Raw genomic sequence first — 26,023 nt, 5'->3', positions numbered from 1 at the left:
CGTGATCGCAGCCTTCCCAAATACATGGGTTACATGCAAATTACTGGCCCATGATTACATAGGATATATATGCATTTTGATGCATTACTTTTATAGGTTCGAACAGTGCTGGGCCAGGCTAGCTGTTTCAGTATGTTGCTAGCTTTTATGCTAAGCTAAGGGAATGTCATTATTTATCAGTGGAACATGTATAATGAAGAGATTTTGATGAAATATTACTATTTTAAGCTTAGATCTGGGTATGTTTCCTGACTGAAGTGTTCATCACACATGATATGTTCAGAAATCGTCAGAAATGTGAAAATCTGGCTATGATACGAGGTGTAATTTTGGCATTTTTTTCAAACACACGCCTTTCAAAATAATAAATGAAACAAAAGTAGAATGTCACTTCCCGAAGCCAAAACAAAAATTAAAAGTAATTCCCCAGTGCTTAATATATGACGTGCCTCCTCCATTTCTCCCCCGTTATAATGAACAGTCCCTAAGCAAACAGGAGCCAGCTCCAGCTTCATTCTTAATGTACACATCTGAGAGTAGTGTCAATCTTCTCATCTAACTCTCAGTAAAAAAGCAAAGAAGCAATGTTAAACAATTACTTTAAGCGTCAGTAACTCTTGAATTTTTTTTCTCTGTTCCCACAGAAATGTCTTTCTCAAGATGTCCATTCTGGCTGTCTTGTGTTATCACTGGATGAACGTGGTGGCTAACAAGTTTTCAGTATGTCTGACAGAGATGAACCTTTAATTGCCATCTTACAACACACCAATATTGGTTTCATTAATAGACTAAATAGACATCAATATAAGCAGTCATTCATGACCTTGTTGTGTTCTCCACAGTGTTGGGAGTCCATGGTGGGACAGGCTTTGTACCGTCTGGTCATTTTTGATTTCCTTTTCCTGATGTTGGGATCCTTTTTTGGAGAGTTTCTTAGCAAGTGAGTTACACAGTTTCAGTTTGTTTGTACTCTTCACAATCATAGAAATGGGGAAATTTAATGTCAGTTGTAAATCATAATCATTTCTCTTCAACAGTGTGGTTGGGACGAGATTACTACCTCGTCTGGGGGTTCCAGAGTTTGACGTAGCCAGAAATGTCCTCGAACTCATCTACGCACAGACTCTGGCCTGGTAAGAACAAAGGTTATGAAATTGTAACCCTATTTCTATTAGCACACACAAACCCCCCTCTGGACTCTGGGTAATACTCTCCTCAAATTACCAGCAGGCATTCACCCACTGAAATTTGCATAAATATAGCTGGCCAATCAGGACGCGCCTATCTGAATATGTGTGTATAAGGCAGCAAACACTGTCTGCTATCCTACACCCTCTTCAGTGAGCAACATAGGAGCGACAGGGCCCCAAGGCAGAGGACCCTACCTTTGCTAATAGAACTAGGGTTACAATATTGTAACCTTCATTCTACGTCACACAGGCTCCGGCCTTTACTGGACTATATGGGTACAGTGTGTCGGGCCTGATGCTTAAATGCTCTGTCGTGACATAACATAGACCCAGCCCTATTAATCCTGACCAGTGGGCAAATCAGCAACGCTTAACATAACAAGGTAGCGGACAACGTTGTGTGCTGCCTTATATACTATGGGATTCACACATTATCAATAGGGCTGGGTACTGGTAAACGAGACCTTTAAGGTATCGACTGAAATAATCCAGTATCAAGAAGTATCAAAACGTCTTTGGTCAAAAAATACCTGCGTGTCATTCTTTCTGACTGTCCCGACTCCCCGATGGATCAGCAAACTTTCTGTTGCTGCCATCTCTGCAGCAACTCTCCTCTGGCAAATCATCAGTTCAACATCTGCCCAGTTAGCAAGACACAGCAGCAGCAGCAGCTAACATCCAACACCGAGCCATTAAACGTTCCCAAAAACTCACATTAACAATGAGATGGCTACGTTAATAATCGTTACTGTAACATTACTCGTGTGATGCTAACAGCTAGCTTTGTCACTGAATGTGTGCTGCTGGGCGGACTTTCACAACTGTCCATGGCTCAGAGCTCAGCCTCCCCTGACAGCAGGTACTACAACTCATACAGTCTGTGGTGTGGTGAAGTTGAGCGTGGCGTATTTAATAAAGATGGCAGTTCAGCATCAAGTTGTCATCAAAAAAGTTTACATTATGGGCATCAAAGTGAGTACTCTATTGGTATCGGTATCACTTTGAGGTAACTGGAATGAGTGATGGTATTGTAATTCTTCAAACAATACCCAGTCCTATTAATCAGGTAGGCACGTCCTGCGTAGCCAGCTACGTTTACGCATATTTCAGTGGGCAAATGAGTGCTCGTGATTACCCATAGAGTCCAGTAGAGAACAGAGCCTGTCTAAGATAGAACAATACATTCAACACTTTATACAGGATCTAATAACTCAGTGGAATTGAAGGATTTGTGTTTTCTCCCCTGGTCTCAGTGCAAATTTATTAATAAAGCTTATCCTCTATTTTCTCTCCATAGGATTGGAATCTACTTCTCTCCTCTGCTGCCGGCCATTCAGATCCTCAAATTCTTCATTTTGTTCTACTTAAAGAAGGTAAAAGCAAGTTCATAAAGTTTAGAGGCCTTGGTGATTGTAAACAAAACTGCCATGATGATACATGAACATTAGCCTGGAAATCCAGACCCAAATCTAGAAAGATTTAGGGTCTGGCTATGAGTAATGCAAATGGCCCAACTCGAGGGGCGGCACAAAGCATACATTCGTAAATATCACTGCACGCAATTGGATAACACTACGACCAATCAGAACAATACATGGGGTGACGTATACGCTTAGCTACCAGCAGAGCTAACTGGTAGATTAGACTCTTGCCGTATCCGGTCGGCAAAACAGCAAAAACGTCCTTCTTGCAAAGGAAAGACTCAAGCGCCGTCTTCTGTTCCTCTTTTAGAGAAAAAGCCAAGTCTAACTCGTTCATTGTAGCGGCCAAAGCCGTTTCAAACAACTGGTGTTCATCCGTAGCCATCTTGCAATGTTTACTGACTGATTCCGGACTTCGTCGTCGCAGCGCTGTCGTCATCTGTTTAGCTCGCCTCTGGCCCGCCTATATCAGATACACCGATGTGATTGGTGCAGCTCGGCTCCAACGGCATGGGTAATGAGCATCATTACTGATTGCCAGAGTGACTCGCTGAGCAAATTCAAATTGTGCTCTCACGAGAACTCTGGATTTCCAGGGTACATGAACATAGGTGTAGATTTTGAGGGGGATGCAAGGCACATGTACATGTGTCCCCAAAAATGAAAACATGAAAGTTGCAGGGGACTTTTTTCCTTTTACAAAATTAAAGACATGTAAACCTACGCTCTTACACATGGCCATAGGCACATGCTGGCCAAGCTGCTCTATAATGTTTTAGGCTCACATTACGCTATTTGTGCACCTGGTTAAATTATTTATTTAAATCCTTTCATCACACTGACAACATGCTTTATTTTGTGTTGTGGAAAAGACAGGCAGGGTTTGGGATTCATGGAGTGAACCTTGTGTTGCACTGTACTGGGCAAGGTCAATCAATTCCAGAGGATTAATTCAGTATGATTGGTAATTTGACCCAGGCTGGATGTGGTGCTGAATGTTTCATGAACATGCTGAATGACCTTTGAAGCAATGCTTTTCAAAGCTCTAATGAGGTTTTTAGGTTTTCTATTATGGAGTGAAACCGATATGATGTTAAGGCTGAAACGACCTCATGGGTTTGTAAACTTTAATATCATATGAGGTACTGCAGTAATGAATGAAAAATGGGGTTTGTGTTGTTTGTTTTTGTTCATGTGTGTGTGTTTTATTCCCACTCCCCCAGGTCAGCCTGACCCAGAACTGCCAGCCTCCACGGCGATCAGGCAGAGCAGCTCAGATGCAAACCATCTTCATCGCCCTCCTCTTCTTCCCTTTCTTTGTGGGAGCCCTGTCCATGGTTGCATACACTGCCTGGAGGTACGAGGTCATTTTGACCATTAGAAACTTTTATATCACATTAACAGCATGAAGTCAAAGGAAGTCATTTTACAAGAATAAAATGATCACAAACCTCAACAGTACCAGTCTCTGACGTGCTGCATTCTTACCCAGTGCACAAATCCCCCCAAAACCAAACCTCAGTCTTGTTTTGTCCACTTTGTCCTGCCCTGTAGACTGACTCCCTCAGAGCAGTGCGGCCCTTTTCGGGGACTCAACAGCACCTTCAGTGTGGTTGGAGTGTGGATGGATGATCTGCAGGACATCCCTGGTTCTCAATGGGCTGTCTGGATCTACGAAAATGTCATCAGGAGTGAAATCTTCTACTTTCTCATCTCACTCATCATAATGTAAGTGCATATTGCAAGTGTCATGTTGTGTGTGTTACATTTATTGTGCTGATGCAAATAGAATCCAGCTAATTTTAGCAAAACACATTTTGAGTCATTTTGGGCCTGAAGATCAAACACAAGAGAAAAAACTACCACAATTAGGGCCATTTCATAGTCGACGCAAAGACACGCAGACGTGAAAGGCATTGGGACGCATCGAGACGCATTGGCCGTCATGATACGTGCTCGCGTCTCAAAATGTGTTGTCCATTTTTTTGATACACGACGCAGCAACACGTGTAATACCATGCGTTGCCAGCGGGGGTAAAAATGCAAGCGACGTACTTGAAATTAACCACTTTTTGTTATTCACAGAAGAAGCAGGTATGAAATATGGCGGGCGAGGAGGAAAAACTTTGCGAACCCGTACGGGCACTCCCCCATTTATATGACAGTTCTAGTGCCCTGCACTCTAATAAAATAGCAGTACTAGCTAGCTACAGCAGTACTGGCTAGCCGGAATGCACCGGTGACTCTGCTACCCCCTATTGTGCGAGCGATGTATTGCATTTCAAGTGTCGCCCATGTCGCTTGCCTTCAATGTGTTGACTATGAAAGGAAGTGCGTTGCTTGCGTCGCTTGCTCGCGTTGCGTGTGTTGAGTATGAAACGGCCCTTATTGTCTTATTATGTGCTGCTCAGATGTTCTTCTTAATGTTGACACAACAACCTCACCTCAAGGTCCATTTAGTAGTTGTTCTGGAGCTTTTCATCACATCACATGATCTTTATCAGCAGAAACATTCAGTGTTTTATGCAGTCATGCCAGCGGCTCATGAGGCTCTACTTAGGCACAGCTGTGTTTAGAGATAAATACTAATATTAAAGATACATTGTGCAGGATTTTCCTAAAAAAACAATGTAAATACTCACACAGAAGTAATCCCTCCCAATCATCATGCATGACTCACTAGAATTGTGTGACAGTGTGTGTTTATTTCTGCAGAGACTCTTCTCTCTGCCTGTATTTTCTTCTTACTTTCTGTGTTTGGGACGTTTATGGGCATGTACCACCACAGCACTCAGGTAAAGTTGGGGCTTGACCGTTAGCAGCAGGAATCCATTAGCTAATCAGCAGTAAACATGACGTACAGCTGAGGCTGATTGGAATGTCACTAGTTTTGCAGGTGTTTGGTCCTAAACCAAAATACTGGACAAATTAAAATTTTGACCTCATGGTGGAAGTCCATAGAATTCATCCTCTGAGGATCATGTATGTCTGTACAAAATTTCATGACATGCTCATGACTGCTTTTTAGTCTAGTGCAATGGCCATTAACAACATGCCTGTTAGGAATGGGCCGATTGCTTGCCCGGCCTCATGTGGCCAGAGTGTGTAGGCAGTTCCTGGATGATGAAGGCACTGATGCCATTGACTGGCCCTCTCGTTCCCCTGACCTGAATCCAATTGAGCACCTATGGCACGTTATGCATCAGTGCATCCAATGCTGCCTAGTACTGCCACAGACTGTCCAGGAGCTCACTGATGCCCTGATCCAGGTCTGGCAGGAGATCCCCTCGGGACATCATCCGCTGACTCATCAGAAGCACGCCCAGATGTTTTCGGGAGTGTATACAGCCACTTAGGGGCCAATTTTATACTTTGATTTTCAGTGTGATTTTAAATCCAGCCCTCAGTGGGTTGATGCTTTTGGTTTCCATTGAACATTGTTACGTCATTTTGTTCTCAATAAATTATACAATGTACATCATTAAAGATTTTCAACTTGAATAATTTGTTTGTCAAGATCTAATGTGTGATTTAAGTGTGCCCTTAACTTTTTTGAGCAGTGCAGTTTGTATATGAAACTGCCCAAACAAAGTCTGTGGATCATCTTGAATAACCGGGTCATGATTTCTGAAAGAGACATTGCTGTTGAGTTTATCAAATGTATTTTTCTGGTGCTTTGAGCGCCACAAGCCAGGTGCCGTCTCGTTCCATTATATTCAAGAGAAGGCAGACATCTCTCTCCAACACTCAGCTACTCACACAAAAACAATCTATATTGATACAGAGCACTACAGCTAAGAGGAAACAAAATGTGTATCTTTGATTTTGGGGTGAACCGCCCCTCAAAGAAATCTTTGTAAGAAGCGAATTAACAGAGGCAGTGTGTCGACAAAATGGACAGTTAGGTGTGTTGTGTATGTAGTATTGTTATCGCCTGTCATGGCCGAAGCAGTTACCTTTGAGATCACTGATTTTAAGGTTTCCTGAGACATGCAGGGTAACCATGGTGCCGAGCAGTCACCATGGTGCCGAGCAGTCACAATGCTGCGTTGCCTTTCCTGACAATCATTTGACTATTAAAACATCGACTGATGCAGACTGTGTGTGTTCATGTACATTTTTGCATATTTTGTCTCAGTATGCAGATGTTGTTTACAATATTTACATGTTTTCCTTCTCAGCGTCATTATATACATCTTCTGGCAAGTCACTCAGGGCCGCAAGCAGCTTATTGGTCTACTGAGACAACAGATTGTTAATGTGAGTGTGTGCTTTTGTATATTTTTGCCTTTATTTGGTACTTATTTGGTATGTGTCCAAATGGCTGCATCACTCTTACTCTGTTTTCTCTTTTCTTTCTCTCACCAGGAAGGGAAAGACAAGTCCTTCTTGTTAGACAAACTCCAGAATCTCCAGAAATCTCATCCTGATAAAAAATCCAAAAAGAGGAATCAAAAAAAGGTTTGTTGTGAGGACTCCTTCATGCTAACTAATCACCTTTCAGCCTGAGATATGTTATCAACCTCGCTGCGTATTTTCTCCTGTCATTCAGCACACCAAACGGCGTTCAGATGACAACTCCTCAAGCGGCCAGTCCAACTCAAACGCCATGGTTCAGGCTTTACTTGCTCGCCAGCAGCTTGAAGAGGAGGAAGAAAGACGCAGTGGTGGTGTGCCCATTCCCTCCGACATCTCCACCTCCAGCAGTGTGATTCAGGCCATGTGGGCCCGTCAGAGAGCTGAGGACCAAGATGGAGATAAATCATCCTCCAGTGCCCTCGCGCAGGCCATGCAGGCCAGGCAGAGGGCTGAGGGTCAGGAGAGCGATGACTATTACAGCACGGGTTTTTTTGAAAACCCTCTCAACACATCCAGCGCTGTCACACGGGCGATGCAAGCCAGACACAGAGCAGAGGATGTCACAGATGATGCACGTGATCAGCCATCCTCTGTGTCAAGTGTTATGATGCAGGTCATGCAAGCCAGGCAGAGAGCAGAGGCAGAGGACAGGACTCGGATGGTCCCACCTCCTCCACAAAACCCAGCTCCAGCAGGCTCCAGCGCTCTCATACAGGCCATGTTGGCCCGGCAGCAGGCCCAGAATGAGTATGATGACGGTTACTGACCAGAGGGGTCTGACTTCATCTTACCACGCGGACAGATGATTAAAAAGAACAATGATTTCAATGACTGAAATCACACTTGTCAGGTTATGATTTGTGTTGACACCGATAGATGAATCAGTATCAGTTCTTAGTCCATAACACTGCATGAAAAGTGGGACCTTCCTCAGTAAACAGTGCTGTAAATTGCTGTCCAAGTGCAGGTCAACAACTGTTCATGACTGAAAATGTAGCAATAGTTATGCATTTTGAAATGAAAATGTATTAATATATATGTAGCCTGAGAAGCTTGGCAGTTGACCTCTCAACCCCATGTCTAGAGGAGGCTTTCACATGGAAATGAAAATGCTGTGAGGTCCAGAGGTTACACCTTTTTCTAAAAGATACTCACTCAATTTTAATAAAATCTCTGGAGTACATAGATCAAACTTGGTATAATTATAAACTCATAAACTGTATCTTGAATATACCTGCCTCATGTATATATGTATGTATGTATGTATGTATGTATTCTGTGAGTGTTTGTAGAATGAGATGTAATTAAGTCTTGCACACCTTTGTACCATCCTGTCTGAGCTCATAGATTTCATGTAGCATGTATACTGTCACATTCTGACAAACTTCATATTGTAAGCAATTGTAATGGAGAATGCTGGTCCATTTTCTCAAGGAGAATAAAGTCTGGAATATTTCTTTCAACACCACTGTCACATAGGTCCCTCCACATACTGGAATTCTGCATCTAAATCTCTCTCCCACGTAGTTATTGATCTTAATGACTCGGGAATTGAAAGAAAAGGTAACAGAGCTTCATCTTTGGAGATCATCCTAACCACTGATTGACTGTCATGGAAAAGACATTCAATGGGTGACATCTTGGGTAGTGTCCACTGGATGCCATCACTTTAAAAGAAAAATCGCTTGTGATTGGTAGTGGTACGATGCTGCAGTGGTTAGCATTGTTGCTCACAACAAGAGGGTTACTGGTTAGAACTGGAATTTGCATGTTCACCCTGTGTCAGTGTGGATTTTCTCTGGGTACTCCAGCTTCCTCCCACAGTCCAAAGACATGCAGGTTAATTGGTGACTCTAAATTGTCCGTAGGTGTGAATGTGAGTGTGAATGGTTGTCTGTCTCTATGTGTCAGCCCTGTGATAGTCTGGCGACCTGTCCAGGGTGTACCCCGCCTCTCGCCCAGTGTCAGCTGGGATAGGCTCCAGCCCCCCGACAACCTCCAACAGGATAAGTGGTTACGGAAAATGAATGAATGACTCATGTTTGGTTGGTAGATCTGTCACTATGGAGTGTTGCAGGGATGAGAATTTTTTGTAGGCTGAGCTGGAGGATAGCGTCGCCCTTGACAAAAACCAATGGGATTTTTCCACTGGATTTTGGATTATTGCAAAAAATATTGCAGAAAAAAACGTTAGGCTATAAATTAACTACACAGCGGTTGCATGATGTCAACGTCACCACCTCAATAAAGCTGTAAAGCTGTTTTTGGCATGATGGTTCACTGTAGTCTCATTTAGCTGCCTGTTAGCAACCGTCTTTTTTAAGACGCATAAAAGCTTCAAAATTTACAAGTGTGACATTTACTGATGTATTTTATGTTGTAGAACAAAACCTGAACATCCCTTAAGCTCTTGTTAACCTTAAGCATCGAACCAAAAACCAACTGACTTTGAGACAAGGGGACTGGAAGTGAGAGAAGCCAACTCATTTCTGCGTTTTTGGACTCAATCCTGCACCACTCTATTGGCCACCTTGGGCCACCATAATAAGGGCTGGGGTAAACTCCTCCCTTACAGTAATAATAATTAATTAATTTTAAGTCACGTGTATAATTAGTAAGCTTATATCAAAAATACTGCAGTTACTGAAGACCAGATATTCCTGTGATAAGGTTGTATTGATTCATGTTCTTGTTACCCTATGGCCTACACTATAATCAGTGACGTGAGTGTTAATTTATTGAGGAAAGGAAAAGAAATGCAAAGAACCTGTTGATTAACGGTAATTTTATCAAAAAACACACAAGAATACCGAGTGTTATCCTACAGCAGAGCCTGGGGCATCAGATGAGCCTTGAAATGTCTTTTGGCTGCCTCTGAGTCATATGAGTTCAGTGGCATTCTCTCAGAAGGAGGGCCGATGCGCAGACGTCTGGGATGTGAAGCTGTGTACTCCGGACAGGCTTCCAGTCTTTTCTGAAGTTTGGCACACAAGTCTGTGAGCTCCTGGCTGCGAAAGGATGGAGGCCGCACAATCCACCCAGGCACGCCCTCAGAGTAGCCGTCCTCCTCATCGGACATCATATCCATCGTGATGCCCCTCCAGAAGTCCATTTCATCTGGTGCTAGTACTTTCTGCCTGGATTCCAGCAGCTGTAAACACAATCAGGACAGACAATCAGTGCTGCTCAATGCACCTCAGCCTTTAGTATATTATACATATGTACATTACACTGCTCTTTACTGCCTCTTCTGCACTTCTGGTTAGATGCTGAACTGTATTTCTTTGTCTCAGAGCTTGTATTCTGTGCAGTGACAGTAAAGCAGAATCTAACCTAATGAATCTGATGTAATAAAACTCACCCTCTTCCTTCTCTGTCGACTCAGGGCTGAAGTCTTCATGACTGCCGCCTGAGCTGCAAGGTTGGGCTGGTAGCTCAACCGTATGTTCCTGCATACTGACTCATAGTAGGTCCTACATGCATCTGGAAAACAATTCAATGAGTACGTTTTAAATTTTAAAAAAAGGAAATAGTCACAGTGAAGTTAAAGGAAAAAACAAAACAATTAAAAGTTACTTACACAGAACGACGCCATTATCAACGTTGTACAAATCTGGACATGCAGCGACACCTTTGACCAAATATGAAGTGACTGCCTCGTTGTGAGGTGAGTTGATTCTGTGAAAACAACACGTAAACAGATCAGAGGACGATTTTATTTACTGTTATACAGCAGAATGCACGAGGTCTATTTTCTTAATGTTACCCTTGCTCTGGTTTGTAGTGCTTGCAGTTTGCTGGGGAGTTGTGATAACGACGCACTATTTCCTACAAAATACAAGACAGGCAAAGTCACTTTTGCTCAGTCACACTTTGTCGTAGAGCAGGGTGATGGTGCTATGCTAAATGTCAAATCATTTTTTCTTTCAAGCTTAAAGGCTGATTATTCGTTCCAAGTGAAACTTGATGGTTAACTGTGGTTTTAAACTAATCTCTCAGCTGTGTACATGATATTCAGATCTGCTACTTACTTTAGCCTAGCAGTTAGCTTAGTTAATATATTCTCAGTAAAATACATTCTTACCACAATTTTGGAATGCTGTGCCCGTCTTTTCCTCTTTGATTCCTCCACACTGGGGCCCCAGTTTACACTCGCCTCTACAGCAGCCATCCTCTCCTCCATGGATAGCAATCTGGTGGTCATTGCAGTCAGTTGTGGTTTCACCTCAGCAGCAAACTGAGTCATCTGGTGAGTCAGCCCGCTCATCATAGTCAGCAGTTTGTTGTCTTTCTCAGGACAGGCTGAAAGGGGTCGATCATAAGGCAGTCCATGTCTGTGCAGAGGAGGTTCTGGGATGTTGAAGGTCACATATGTCAGTCACATACTCATGCTATGCAAATGTATAAATTTAAGACACAAATGGGAGTTTTTTCTTGTGAGTTAAAAGCATCGGAAAAGAAGTACTGTTCAGGATTGGTATTGAAAACTTTTAAACACAACCTAGCCCAATTTTTAACACTGTAGTATTGCTACTTTTACCCATCTGAATACTTCTTCAACCAATCAAAAAATACATCTGTGAAGTCATAGGATGCTAACTATCTACTACTACCCAACAAATCTAGCTCCTGTGTTTGGTTATGTCAACCGCTGACAGTACCTGAACCTGAAACTCTATACAAGCAACCGAACCGAGGCTACATGCATAGATTCATTCATCACACATGGGCAGTGTTGAGGGTAACGTGTTACAGTAATAAACTGCATTGTAGCAGTGACAAACAAATGTAACATGTTACCAACAGGATTTTGGGTAATATTATAACATTCACAATGTTATGTAATGTGTTATGACCCAAAATAAACTGTTTTCATTTTTCATTCATCACATTGCACCACTTCCGCCAGTGCACTACCAGAAAAAGTAGGCCCCAAAAGTTGTTGTGTATTGTCATGTCATTACAGACTACATTATTATCAATATTTCCATTCATCTCGCCTATCTTCAACATCTACAACGTATCCTGTTCTGCGCTTGCATCTAAAGGCTACTTGAAAGCAGTAGAGACAAGGAGTTGGGCTTTGGTGCCTTCTTCCTCATCCTGGTAATCAGCACATCTGGGTTATGCTGTCAAATGTGCCTTAGCATATTAGATGTTTTCCCATTCACACACCCCAGAACGATGGAGTGATGCCGACCGTCCCCTTCTATATAACTCTCTCTACAGTGCTGTTGTAGCTGACTGGCACACTGGGAACCAGCAGGTGGGTCCTGCAGCTCCCATGTATTAATTTGTGCTTGTCATGGTGACTTTTTACACATCAATCCATTTGTTGGGCTCCCCTCAGCATTTGTTTGTTTTATATCATATGACAGGCACACAAATATTTATCCATAGCTCATAATTTATCAGACTTTGATTGTCTAACTGCCTGTCAATGTGTTCAAGGCTTTCAGTTTATTTAAAGAGGTCTAGGCTATTAAATTGTTCACGCTATTAGAAATATAAGAAGGGGAGTTAAATACACAGTGGTAACCACTGCATGTGAACACATGAATGGGCCAAGCCCTGCACTCCAGAGGAGAGCCTTCATTCGGCTGTGCAATATCCCCCACCACTGCGTTTGAAATGAAGTGTAATGCCATGCAACAACATTATTCTCTTTTTCTTTATAATGCTGGGTCGCTCTTCTGAGGTCATTTTGGTGAAAGTAACGCATAGCAGTGTAATAAGTAATGCAATACTTTACAGAGTAGTATTGTAAAGTATCTTATTACTTTCACATGAAGGTAACTGGTAGTATAATGTATTACATTTTGAGGGTAACTCACCCAACACTGTACATGACACACACCTGGTCTGATTGGTGTTACTCCATCTTTTAAAACAGTCTGCTGCTCCATCTGAAGTTTCAGCTTGTTCATTTCTCTCTTGGCTTCAGCACCGTTGAAAGTGTTAACTTCCATGTTCTGACTGATACACTGATCCACCTGCTCCTCTTTGACCTGTGGGCGCTCTTGGATCTCCTTTTGCTCCCTAACAGGCATCCGTTCCATCTTAATGTTATATTGCTGCAATGAAGCAGGTACCTTCCCAGAGACGGACTGGGCGTCTAAAGGACAGAGAACATACATTATGTAACCTGTTTAAAATCCAGTAATATTTAACAGAAATATATTTGTAAAAGTGCAAGTAAGATGTGTTTAAGCCAGATGTTTTTGATTTGCTAAAGGTAGAGGATCAACTTTGTCTTTACAGCCCTTAGCCAGTAACGTTATACCAAAAAAGTGTAAGTGTAAAACGTCAATAAAAGCAGAATGCAATGATTTGCAAATCCTTTTTGATATACATTTTATTGAATGCAGTATAAACCTTAAGATATTTTATATTCAAACAGATACTTTATTGTTTTTTGTAAATATACATTCGTCATGAATTTGATGACTGCAGCACATTTCAAAAAAGTTGTGACAGAGCAGGAGCATGTTTACCACTGTGTGACAATAACACTCAGTGTTTGGGAATTGAGAACACTAACTGTTGAGGGTTTTTAAGTGAAATTCCCTCCAATTTTGCCTTATGTATGACTTCAGTTGCTCAGCAGTCCGAGCTCTACATACCGTATCACACATTTTCAAAGGGAGTCAGGTCTGGACTGCAGGCAGGTCAGTCTAGTACTTGAACTCTTTTACTACAAAGCCACACTGTTGTAACAGGTGCAGAATGTGGCTTGGCATTGTCTTGCTGGCATAAACAGGGACGTCCCAGTAAAAGATGTCTGGATGGCAGCATATGTTGCTCCAAAACCTGTATGCAGCTTTATTACCCATGCTGCAATGAGCACAAACACACCTCCATACCATCATGGACGACTGCTTTAAACAATGTGCTGGTAATAATCTGGATGGTCCTTTTCCCGAGTGTTCCCGAGCCTGTGTAGTAATATTCTTTTAACAGTTTTTTTTTTTTTTTAAGTGCAGTGCAACCTGAAGGGTCAAAGGTCACAGGTGTTCAATGTTGCCTTTCAGCCTGACTGCAGAGATTCCTCCGGATTCTTTTATTCTGTTAATGATATTATAGATTGTACATGGACAACATACATTGTTTTTAAACTTTTGGACAGTTTTTTGCTTGTGAACAAGTGATTTGGGGATGCCCCTTTAAAACTAAATCATGATTTATCTGTTACCAATTAACATATTTACTTGCTGAATGTTCCAAACAGGTGTTTTCAGATCACTCCACAACTTTGTCAGTCTTTTGTTGCTCCTGTCCCAACTTTTTTGGAACATGTCGCAGGTATTAAAGTGAGAATGAGTGAATATTTACAACAAAAAATAAAATCAATCAACTCAAGCATGAAATATCTTTGGACAAAGGTTTAAAGGGGACATACAAATTATGTGATTCTGCTTTTATTTAAGTTTTAAACAGTGAGCCAACTTTTTTGGAATAAGGGTCGTAGTTTAACTGGTGTTCATAAAGCACAGTTTCCTCCAGCTAAAAGTATAATTTTTCCACATAAAGGCAGGAAGTACTATTTCGCTAACGTTACCTTTCTAGCTCCTGTATCTGCTAATATCAATGGCTGTAACAAAGCTGTTGCCTGGCAACGCTATAAGGCTATTAGCATCCGGCTAACGTTACATCCATGCTAACACGAACCTGCTCTGACTAACACTACTCCAGGTTTTAACACAGTCAGCTGCTCGAGCTGTTGCTTCAGCTGGATGACTTCTCTCTTGGAGCGGACAACTTCACCATGACACTCCGCTATCGTCTTCTCGACCAGTCCAAAGATTTCCTCTGCAGCCGCCGCCAGTCGGTCTCTGACCAGCAGTTTGAGCAACTGCGTCCCCGACATGACGCAGCACCGGAGAACGTTACCGCTATATGGAGAAGGTGTAGGTGGGTGGTGTACGGATTTTTTAAGCAGATAAACAACTTAAACTCCCCGGGAACTTAAAGTTGAATTGTTCACTGCATAAAATATCCATGGTGCAACTGCGCTAGTTACACTTCCGGTTTTACGTCATGACGCACAGGATTAATTGTCGCCTGCGCCCCCTGCTGTCCTGGAGGGCTCTCTGTCTCACTACTGTGAAAACATAAATTATCAAAGAATTAAATTAAACATATAAATTGTTTTTCAGACTTTGTCTTTATAAAATAAAGGTGAGACAAAATTCTATTTTTATAAGCAAAGAACCAAAATAAAAGAAAAAAAACCCTCAGAACAATTAACACAACAGCAATACCTCATGGTTTCTTTCCAAATTTATTACTTGCACTGTTTTCTTTTTTTTTATAATCCAATAAAACACGTTTCAGTGGACTTTACAGCATCAGCAACAATATCATTAATTCAGAAAAATTATAATTTACGAGATTATTATTAGTAGTAGTGTTAAAGTATGTTTGGAAATGATCTTAGTCATATTTTTATTGTATTTTTTCTAGTCTGTAATTATTCTATTTTTATTACTCTTAATATGTTTATCCTGTGTTTTACGTCTGCACCAAAAGACCAAAGAAAATTATCTGTAAGTGAAAACCAGTGAAAATCCTTTTCTGATTCTGATTCGAAAGACCAAGAGATTTTTTTAAAAAAATTTTTGTCTTCGAAACTTTTCTGATAATTCTCAGATGATAATCTTGTTAATTCAGAAAAACAAAAGCATACTTTTGTCAATAAAAAATCCCTCAAAATTCTGAGATAGTCTCGTTAATTCAGAAAAACAAGAGCAGAATTATTTTTCATTAAAAAAAATCCAAGAATACTGAAATGATAATCTCGTTAATTCAGAAAAACAGAGGCAAATTTTTATCTTTTTTTCTTGAGGGAATGCATTAATCTCCCATACATTATGTTTCTCTAACTTGGCTTGATCTTATGCCATTGCTAATGAAATTTCCGAATCATAAACACCAGTTGTTAACATCTTATATGGACTATTCTCTGTGAAATGAACAGCAGATAAAAGAAAGTCAAAAATGAATTTGTCAGTGTCTCCTGTATTAGATTATATTTTAAGAAGTGGCTCTTGAAAGCAAACTATTCATGCCAAAATAAGCCAGTGTCACTTAGTAAAAATACAACCACCACCACTATAATGAAATGTAATTTAGCAGTCTGTTAAGACAACACTGCCCTCTGTAGGGATAATGTAGTTTATACAGTGCTACAGATATTAAGTTTTAGTTTTACCACACAATGACAAACTTAACTTTGTTTTTCACCAGTAGTTCTTAAGTTAAATTTAAGATACCATTCAGTCCTGTCTTAACACATATAAAATAATATGGTCCACAAAATGTGTAATAACCTTGATTGAAATGATTAAAATGACTTCTACTCATATGTGTTCAGATTAGAAATTAAGCTCCTGGAAGTGGCAATAACCAAACTACAATTTTTGAATGGAGGGGAACTTTAATATGCAGCATATTCACATGAAACACTCTGAAAAAAGACATTTTCACAGCTTTGTATTTTATTTCCCTCCAGTCAAAGCAGAAACATCAAGTTAAAATTACATACTGCACTCAAGATTGATCATTGTGAGATTAAAAGTGCTTTATAAATTTTTCCTGATATGATGAAAAGCGTGTTGCAAATGCTCGTTTGGGCTTCGCGAGACAATAAAAGTGACTGATTGTGAAAAACAGAAAAATGATGCACAACTTTGCACAGTCATTCTGTGTACAAAATACTGCACACTTACACCCCACGACCTATTTACAGTTTATATATGTAGGCACGTCATTTGCAGTAAGTGTTTGTGGCTTTGTTTCACAATGAATGAAACCAGTTAACCAGTGACCGCCTGTCACCCTGTCTTTGCATTGATTTATTGATTGACTGAAGCATGTTTAATAAGGCTATTAGCATCTGAGAGACCCTCGCTCTATTGATATGGGTTTACTTCACATTTTTAAATCTACATTGCGGCAGGTTACATGAGAGAGAAAACACCGTCATCCATGAGAGTAGTTCATGTCCACTGTTCCCAGTTATCAGCTGGTTTGAAGCTCCTGTGTGACTTGAAGCTCTGTGACTATCAACTTCAACAACACCCCCACAATTAAGGCAGTGTTAAAATGAATCAGGTGGAGCTGATGATGCAGCCTGAAATCCTGTCTGGTTGTCCATCCCGACCACATATGGACAACAGCGCTTGTCACACTCAGAGGAATGTCACCACCTGCTGTCCTGTCCCTCTCAGCACTGCTCTTCCCCCAAAGATGTTGCAATGTCACTCAGGTCCAGAGAGTCTGCAGGTATGGGAGTTTTCCTGCCACTTTTCAGGGTCTGGCTGGGATAAACCTCCACAGATTTGGAGATGGAGTGCAGGGAGTGTTCCCGGAAATATCCAAAAGCATCCCGCGCATGCTCCTCGCGGATGCTTTGCTCGAAGGTCTTGCGTTTGTGCCTGAACTCGATGACGGTCTTTGTGTAGGAGTTGAGGGTGGTGACGGATGCGCCCATGCAGCAGGTGAAGGATGCCCAGGCCATGCTGATAGAACACGAAGCAACAAAAAAAGAAAATGAGAAATTTACTTTGTATCTCAGCACGTGGAGACTCTGCTGTTGGCTTTGGTGATGAAAAATGATGAGCACCCGTGTGGGAACACAATTCAAATTGCATTTGGACATTTTTCTCTCAATATTTTTGTCTGCTGAGATTAGTGTCAATCACTTCTAAGTCCTTCCGCTCCCCTCGAGCATGCGGGGCCACATGTGAGATCAGACAATCAAATCATCGTCTCATGTACTTTTCACGCGGTTTGGTTAATGCTCACAAAAGGTCAAGAATTGTTTAGCCTCTAAAACGAATTTTCAGCATACTGTGCATATTGTAAAAGAGTGAAATATCATCCCCTTATGCAATTCCAATCACGCCTGTACTGGGGCTTTGCACACCAAAGCCTAATCCTGCCATAACATGAGAGCTTTGGGCTTTTTTCATTAGCGACAGTGATGCTGGGGAGAGGTGAGAGCTGGGCTACAACCCACTATTTGGGGCTGCTACATACAGAATGGCTTCCCTCTTATGGGTCTCCTAACGCATGAGTCTTCTTAACTTAATTTATATAGAAGTGCTTTATATGATACTGATGAACAAACATAGCATAAATACATCATACCAGAAGGACCAGCCATAGTCCCAGTTGTAGGGCCTCCAATCAGGTGGGCCGAGGCTGACAGTGACCTGGAAGACCTGTGTGTACATCACATGAGCCACCATGCCAAGAAGACCTGAAATAATACAAACAATATGTTGGTCAAATACAAAATATGCACAAATAATTTCTCAGAAATAGGATGATTTGTTTCCTCAAATACAGACTGACAGTAAAAGCATTTAACTTACACACATAGGGCGTGCAAACACAATAATGAGACTACCTGAGAGCACAGTGAAGACGGCAGCAAAGGCATTGAGCTTGAGTCCATCGATGACGTTACTGGAGTGGACCAGGTCCAAACACATGAGGCTGAAGCCCACCACCAGCAGGACGATGTACAACATCTCAGACACCAGCGACAGCCACAGCATCCCTGCAAAAAGGCCAAGTTTGATTGCAATAACGTCAAAGGTTAAAGGTCAAGCATGTGGGATGAACGGGGATATGTGTCATAAATTAACTATAATATTTTTAACTGCGATTTCATTAGTGTAAAATCACCTGAAACTAGGAATCGTTTGGTTTTCGTTACCTCCAAAGGAGCTTTTTATATATACATACAGAGCGGGTCCTTTTCCACGGAGTCTGCCATGTTGTTTCTACAGTAGCTCATGAGGGACAAGTTAACCAACCACCATTTGCTTTTTCGTGTCAGCCACTGTAGTTTTCCCACATGCTTGGTGCATAGAAGTTACAGTTGGTTGCAATCTGCAACCCCACCACAAGATGCCACTAAATCCTCCACACTAGACCTTTAATATTTTATATCATAGTCTAATATATTTTACAGTAGGTTACATGGAGGGTACACAGTGTAGTTGTTTCATGCATGTCCTTCTTAATGTCCTGCTGTGGCCGAGGTTGAAAGGGGCCATAATGACATTGTGTGAATCAACAGACACTGATATGTTTTCGACAAGTGGACGATTACAACCTAATCCAACATCTCAGTGGCTCCTCTGGCAGCTACCAGGGGCTGATGTGACAGTAAAGTGTCCGACTGGCAGGATGCTGAATTTCAACTGATGTCAGAGCCCTTCGCTCGACTCCAAATCTTATTCAGCTTTCCAGCGAATCGAGCCAAACGTAATTGCATCTCGATTTGCAGCCCGACTCTCATCTTTCTTCCTGTTCAATCCCTTCACAGTGAGACAGGAAGTGAGTGCTTCTCAAATCACAGCGTACAACACAGCTGAAAAACCTAAAGGTTAACACCAAATGTATGTGGCTGCATCCACGTTTCCATGGTTTCATATTAAAGGGCAATGCCCAAGATGAAGGTTAAGTGCTTATTGAACTTGGGAAGTGGGAGGTTAGAGAAGCAGACTGAAGATATGTAACTATTCACAGTATAGGGTAACAATCTCATTATTTTTAATATTTAATGTCGTTCATCAATAGGTCAACTTAATTAGAAAATATATATTTAAAGGGACAAGTCATCCCAAAATCCAAAATACATATTTTTCCTCTTACCTGTGCTCTTTATCAGTCTAGATTGTTTTAGTGTGAGGTGCAGAGTGTTGGAGATATCTGCTGTAGAGATGTCTGCTTGCTCTCCAATATAATGGAACTAGATGGCACTCGGCTTGTGGTGCTCAAAGTGCCAAAAAAAAAACAAAAAACTCAACAGCAATGTCTCTTTCCATAAATCATGACCCAGTCACTCAAGATAATCCACTGACCTTGTTATGAGCAGTTTTATGTGGGAACTATTTTCTTTTTACTGATCTACATCCACCAACTATATTACTGTGCAGAAGGGTTAGGGTTAGGAATCAATAAAAAATCACCTAAATCAAATCTACTCTAGGACGAGAGGCTCATTCTCATGATAGCGAGATGTAAACATTGATGGCGTCCTCCTCGTTGAGCTGTAACGTAGCTAGCTCAGTGGTGCTAGGTGAGCTAGCAGTAGATGCACACTTCCTCCTGTGCAGTGCTACAGTTAGTGGGTGTAGTTAGGTAGACATTGCTGTTGAGTTTTTCAGATGTATTTTTTTTGGTGCTTTGAGGTCCACAAGCCGAGTGCCATCTAGTTCCATTATATTGGAGAGAAGGCAGACATCTCTACAGCTGATATCGCCGACACTCTGCAACTCACACCAAAACAATCTAGACTGATAGATAGCACTACAGGTAAGAGGAAAAATATGTCCTTTTGATTTTTGGGTGAGCTGTCCCTTTAAATTCTCTGTTAGGTTTTGGCTTTAGAGACTGTACTGTTCTGTCATTGTCTAAGTGATCATCAAACATGATACATTTATTCGGAAAAGAGATGTGCGTCTTCTTTGCCTGTAGCCACGTCTGTTGAAGATCAGTGAGGATGCCTCGATAATACGATTAAACCTTTCCAACCTCTTTCAGGCAGCATTTAAACATGTGACCTTTACTGAACAGACAGCAACTGTTTTTCATGAGTGTCCGTGTGGCATTAAAGGACTTTGGATCAGGGTTGGAGCTCCTGGTGGGGAGCAGTGGACACTCACCTTTCTCTGACGCAGGGGCCAAGTCGATGAAGCTTCTGCACATCTCACCTACAGCAGAAAAACAACAAATCAGTATAATCTCCACACTAAGAAAAAAAAGAGGAAAATCTTTTTCTTTTGACAATATTAACAAAAATCAATGTTTTTTCCCAAACAGACCCCATAGTTTTTTAAAGATAGGCCTTTTAAAAGATACCAAACGGTTGACATATCACCTCATGGTGTTTGTAAAAAAGAATAAAAAAATCTAAATTACGAACAGCGTACTGTTATAATACTTGTAATATGTTAGTATACCAACATATATCAATTTGTTATAATGGAATTAGTAGTATTGCCAGCACTAGTATTATTTCCACATATTTATTCTGGATATTTACCATCACAGTTCTTTAAAAATGTCTCAGAAATGGTTAAAAATCATACTGATGTATTTTTTTTTCATCAAATACATGATGGAATAACATTAAATATATGGTATAAACAACAGTAGTGAATATTCATCCTTTTTTAATGTCACAAAAAAGTACATTTATTATCACAGCATCACTTCCTTTACCATAAAATGGCAATTCAGCCATTGTTGAGCATGGCTTTAGACAGTAAATAAATCATAGTCATGATTTTTTTTTTTTAGCATATATTTAATGGTGACATTAAATATATAATTTAACAACAATGAATGATCAGATTTTTTTTTTTTTTAAATCATAGCAAATAGTCTTAGCTTCACTCCCCTCACCAAAAGGGGGCAAACGAAATGTTTGGTGGATCATGTTTCTTTTTTTGTTTGTTTTTAAATTGACCCTTAATGGACTTTTATTTTTTGTAAAAACCCACAAAAGTCTCTTCATTAAGGCCTCTTAAACTATAATATGTCAAAAAAAACATCCCACCACACAGAGCCGCCATGTCTGGAGTGAATTTTTTTGTCACTAACCTCCTGTAGGAGGCGAACTGAAAAGTCATACTAGCATCATGTAGTGGATTTCTTTTTTCATAACATGCCTAAATGGTAGAGATGACCAAATCAGGTTGAGTTAAGTTCCGCACATCTTCATTAAGATGTAGTGACTCAAACGTGCCCTACCAAAGGGTTGAGTAGAAAGTTTAAGGGACATTTTCATTACTTAGCACATTGTGTAGCAGTGGCATCTTCAGCTTCTACTCTATAATACATGACATGGCAGTTCAGAAATAAGTGAGTAATTTGTTTGTGGGAAAGTTCAGAGGACGACACAAGTTGTAGAAGAGGTCAGAGGGGACCGGTTTGGGATTAAACATAACCAATAAATAAATGCTCTTAGCACTGAACTGACAGGAGCCTCAGTCCAAGTCCCAATCTGTGTTTAATTCCCAATTTCTGCCCAGGTGTGTTTGGCTGGATCAGCTTAAACTGAGTATGACCCCCTGGCTGATGACCACACGGCGAGAGCAAATCCAGAGTTCATACGTTCAAAAATGAATAAACAGAATGTTGAGTAAGAGGCATATGTCAGAAATGCAGCTTTTTGGGCTCCTGGCTCAGTGTCACCAGCTGGTGCGTTGGCAGCGCCGCTCAACATCTGCTTCTTGTCCTATTGAATTACAGGTACTTTGCACAGAGTCACAATGACAGGATAGAGATATTAGATGCACTGTGATCACACGGGTGCCTGTCAAACCTTAAACACACTGCGAGGCGTAATGAAAGCCTGTATCAATCGAACAAACAGGATGTGAAAAAAAATGACCCTTGACACGTCACATTCCTGCAGATGTGATGTTTTCTTTCTGTCATCTGTCGAGCGGAGCGTGTCGCTGGATTTGTTGTAAGTGGAACACTTTAATCAGGTAGAAGGAGGGTGGCAACAGCTGTTTTGAGGAAAAACTCATCAAGGCCCCTGTTACATAATCCTTATTAACTCAAGCTGTCTCAGCCCCCTCCATCGTACAGCCACTTGATGAGATAGACATGTGCTGGGAATTCCTTTTAGAGTAATCTCAATGTGTGATTTATTTCTAGTCCTGAGCATCATGGAAATATGTATTATGAGCACATGATCACAGTTATAGGCAGAGTGGTGTTTTATTCTTTTGCAGATGGATGCTGATGTGAGCTAACCAGAGAGGACTAATCTAATCCGCCTGATTACACCTTTGACCTGCTGATGCACGTTACCTTTGCAACCTATTCTCCCCCTTTAGCAGCTTCTTATTAAATAACTACACTCCAATGTGACCTTTTCCATTTCCCTGAGTGAAGAATTGAAGCTTGAGCACACTTCATTCACTGGTTTGTCTTCCCTTTGGCTTTAAGCTGTGCAGCAATCACACTCTGCTCCTATCACTCGCTGCACAGCCACCCACTTAAAGCCCCGGTCCAAACACAATTCTGAATCTGCTGTTTGCATTTCATGCAAGATAAAAAGCAATTTCTACCAGATCCCTGCAATTTGATAAGTAGACTGATACAAATGGACGGCGATTATCCTGAAATTGTCATGAAAGGGAGTCAAAAAGAGCGACTAATCTCCATTTGAAGTGAGTGAGAGCTGACACGCTGAACCGAGAGCTCCATCATGACAAATGAGGGAGGAAAAGTCACTGAAGTGATTTTTAAAGGCCAACGTTTTCATTTATTTGGGTTTGCGTTTCAATAATGTGAACGGTGAGTCATAGGCTTAGACAATAGCCTGCTGTCTGTCTAAGAAAACTGTGATGATGATGTTTTATTCTGTAACAGCCTGAACAAAGGAGGGAAATGAAAGGAGTAAAATATGAGGAAAAAGATGCAGTCATAGGTGCAGATTTCAGGGGGAATGCAGGGTGCATGTTCCCCTCAATATTTACAACACCTGCATTTGTCCCCCCCGCCAAACAAAACATTGAATACAGCAGGGGACTTTTATTTTGACAAAATTAAAGACATTGAAACCATAAATTGATGCAGAAAAGGAACAAATTGGTGCATAAAATCTCCCCAGAATGCAGGAAATGTATTTATTTATTTTTAGTGGAGAACTGCCACCCCACCCCCATTTCATATGTGTCCCCACTAATATCTAAACAAAATCTACGCCCTTGAAAGTAGCTATAATGGGCCTACATTAATTTTTTGAAGTAGATTTTCAGGTCAGTGGTATCAATACAAATGTTATGTAGGCTTAAACAATAGTCTGCTGTCTGTCTAAGTCAACTGTGATGATGATGATGATGATGATGACAATTATTTATTCTGTGAGTAGAACTGAAGGTGTGAAATATGTGGGAAAAGATGCAAAAAAAGTAGCCATAGGTATAGTTTTCAGGGTAAGTGCAGGGTATACATCCCTCTCAATATTTACAACATATGCATTATGCATAATGCATTTTTATTTTGACAAAACTAAAGACATTTACACCATAAAACTGATGCAGAAAAGGAACAAATTTGTGCATAAATTTCACCAGAATGCAGAAAATTAAGTGTCTGGTTATTTATTCATTTGTTTATTTATTTTGGTGGAGGACTGCCACCCCCCCCCCCCCACCCCTCCCATTTCACATGTATCCCCACTAATATTTAAACATAACCTACGCCTTTGAAAGTAGCTATAATGGCCCTAAATTGATTTTTTTGTAGTAGAGATTTTCAGATCAGTGGTATCAATGAAAATGCTATGTAGGCTTAGACAGTATCCTGTTGTCTGACTAAGTAATCTGTGATGATGATGGTGATGATGATTTATCCTGTAACAGTCCAAACAAAGGAGTGAAGTGGAGGGAGTGAAACGTGAGGAGAAAGATGCAGTTTTGGTTACTCCCCAAAGAATTAGACGTAAGTGTAGTTTTCAGGAGGAATGCAGGGTATACGTCCCTTTCAGTGTTTACAGCATATGCATTTACAGCATTGAAAATATAGCAAAGGACTTTACATCATAAACTGATGCAGAAAAATCACAAATTTATTTATTTGTTTTGGTGGAGGACCCCCACCCTTTCATATGTGTCCCCACTAATACTTAAACAAAACCTACGCCCTTGAAAGTAGCTATAATGGCCCTAAATTGATTTTTTTTAAGTAGATATAGCAGGAAATATAGCAGAGAACTTTTATTTTTACAACATTAAAGACATTTACATCAAGAATTGATGCAGGAAAATCACACATTGGTGCAAAAAATACAACATTTTTATGTTTTGTTGGAGGACCCCCAAAAGCTATGCCTTTGAAAGTAGCTATCTAAAGCCTAAATTGATTTTTGAAGTACATTTTCATATCAATGGTACCAATAAAACGTTATTAAATGAATTTGAGTCAATATTAAAACACTGTTTTTCTACATAACTGCTTCTTTTTCCTCATTATCTCCTTTAAAACTGTTTCACTGGACAGACCAGTGAAGTGGACACCATTATCCCTGCAATAACAGGCACTTAAAAGTTGGACATGAATATAAAATGTCTCCTTGAGCATCAGGTAACTGTGTCTTACGGTGTGGTATAAACCTAAGATAGTCCAGCAGCCACACACACACACACACATCACACACACACGCCTTCTCCTCTTACTTTCATCGTGGATATTCTCCTCACAGGAGAACCAGATGCCCGTGTGGAACTGTCGGAACAGGAACCTGTCGTCCCCGGTCTCCCAGCTGTACACCACCTTGTTCGGGTCCGTCTCGTTGACTCCGTAGTCTATACACTGGTGCGTCCGCAGCTTGCTGCACTTGGGTTTGGGGACTCTCTGGGTCCCCACGCACCAGTAAGTGGTTATAAACGCGGTTATGGAGAAGAGCAGGGCGAAGAAGTTCAAGGTAACCGACAGAAGGCTCCTGCATTTGCGACTCGTCTTCATTGTCCGTGTGGAGGAGGGTGCAGCGGCGCGCGGAGGACCGAAAAGTTCATGGGTGCTAGGTGGAGCAGATGCGCGAGTCCCGGCTAATTCCCAAACACACCTGGTGAAGCGCAGGTCCCATTTGGCACTCTACAGCCACCATCCCATACACTTAGGCTACATGAACGTCTCCATTGATGCGCAGGATCCTGGTCTCCACACTGGGCTCAGCTGTGTGCCAAAGTCTCACATCTCCACACTTTTTTTCTCCTTTACGCGCGGTGTCCCACGAGTGTCCAGCCTATAGGATGTCACGTTGTCAAAGGATTTGACGCACGCTTGCATCAAGTGTGGGATTTTCTAATGATGCGCTCTGTCTCTCCCTCCCTCTCTCTCTCTGTCAATAGGATGCATCTCCTCCCTCCATCACTTACAACCATGGGTGGATTACTGAACGGGCCTATCAGGCCCAGGGGCTCCATGTGTCAGGGGCTCCCTTTGCCCTTCACCTGCAAGTTGTCAATCAAATTAATAGGTATGGACTTCGAAGGGACTCAAAATGACCAGAAA

At 41.2% G+C, this 26,023-nt stretch overlaps 2 protein-coding genes across 3 annotated transcripts; both read right to left on the bottom strand.

Annotated features, from left to right (window-relative positions):
• Positions 1–9,739: 9,739 nt before the first annotated feature.
• Positions 9,740–15,010, bottom strand: LOC126389619 (uncharacterized protein C14orf93-like). Of its 2 annotated transcripts, none has more exons than XM_050043305.1 (7): positions 14,639–15,010; positions 12,828–13,085; positions 11,055–11,320; positions 10,737–10,798; positions 10,551–10,648; positions 10,332–10,453; positions 9,740–10,121 (listed from the first exon to the last, which is right to left on the bottom strand). In XM_050043305.1, the coding sequence occupies exons 1-7, from the start codon at positions 14,835–14,837 to the stop codon at positions 9,792–9,794; spliced, it is 1,335 nt and encodes a 444-aa protein (XP_049899262.1). In that variant the 5' UTR covers positions 14,838–15,010; the 3' UTR covers positions 9,740–9,791. The 2 variants fall into 2 exon arrangements, with proteins under 2 accessions (XP_049899262.1, XP_049899263.1); XM_050043306.1 differs by having other exon boundaries at positions 14,529–14,779.
• Positions 15,011–16,457: 1,447 nt separating this feature from the next.
• On the bottom strand, positions 16,458–25,798 carry LOC126389620 (germ cell-specific gene 1-like protein). Its single transcript, XM_050043307.1, has 5 exons — positions 25,186–25,798; positions 20,653–20,700; positions 18,384–18,536; positions 18,122–18,233; positions 16,458–17,490 (listed from the first exon to the last, which is right to left on the bottom strand). Exons 1-5 carry the CDS (start codon positions 25,472–25,474, stop codon positions 17,196–17,198), a joined length of 897 nt encoding a protein of 298 aa, XP_049899264.1. The 5' UTR covers positions 25,475–25,798; the 3' UTR covers positions 16,458–17,195.
• Between the last annotated feature and the right edge of the window lie 225 nt (positions 25,799–26,023).

The sequence above is a fragment of the Epinephelus moara genome, chromosome 5 (genome assembly GCF_006386435.1).
Source record: "Epinephelus moara isolate mb chromosome 5, YSFRI_EMoa_1.0, whole genome shotgun sequence".
Classification (NCBI taxonomy): Eukaryota; Metazoa; Chordata; class Actinopteri; order Perciformes; family Serranidae; genus Epinephelus; species Epinephelus moara.
The sequence above is the reverse complement of the archived record's forward strand: the minus strand, read 5'-3'. Positions and strand labels throughout refer to the sequence as shown.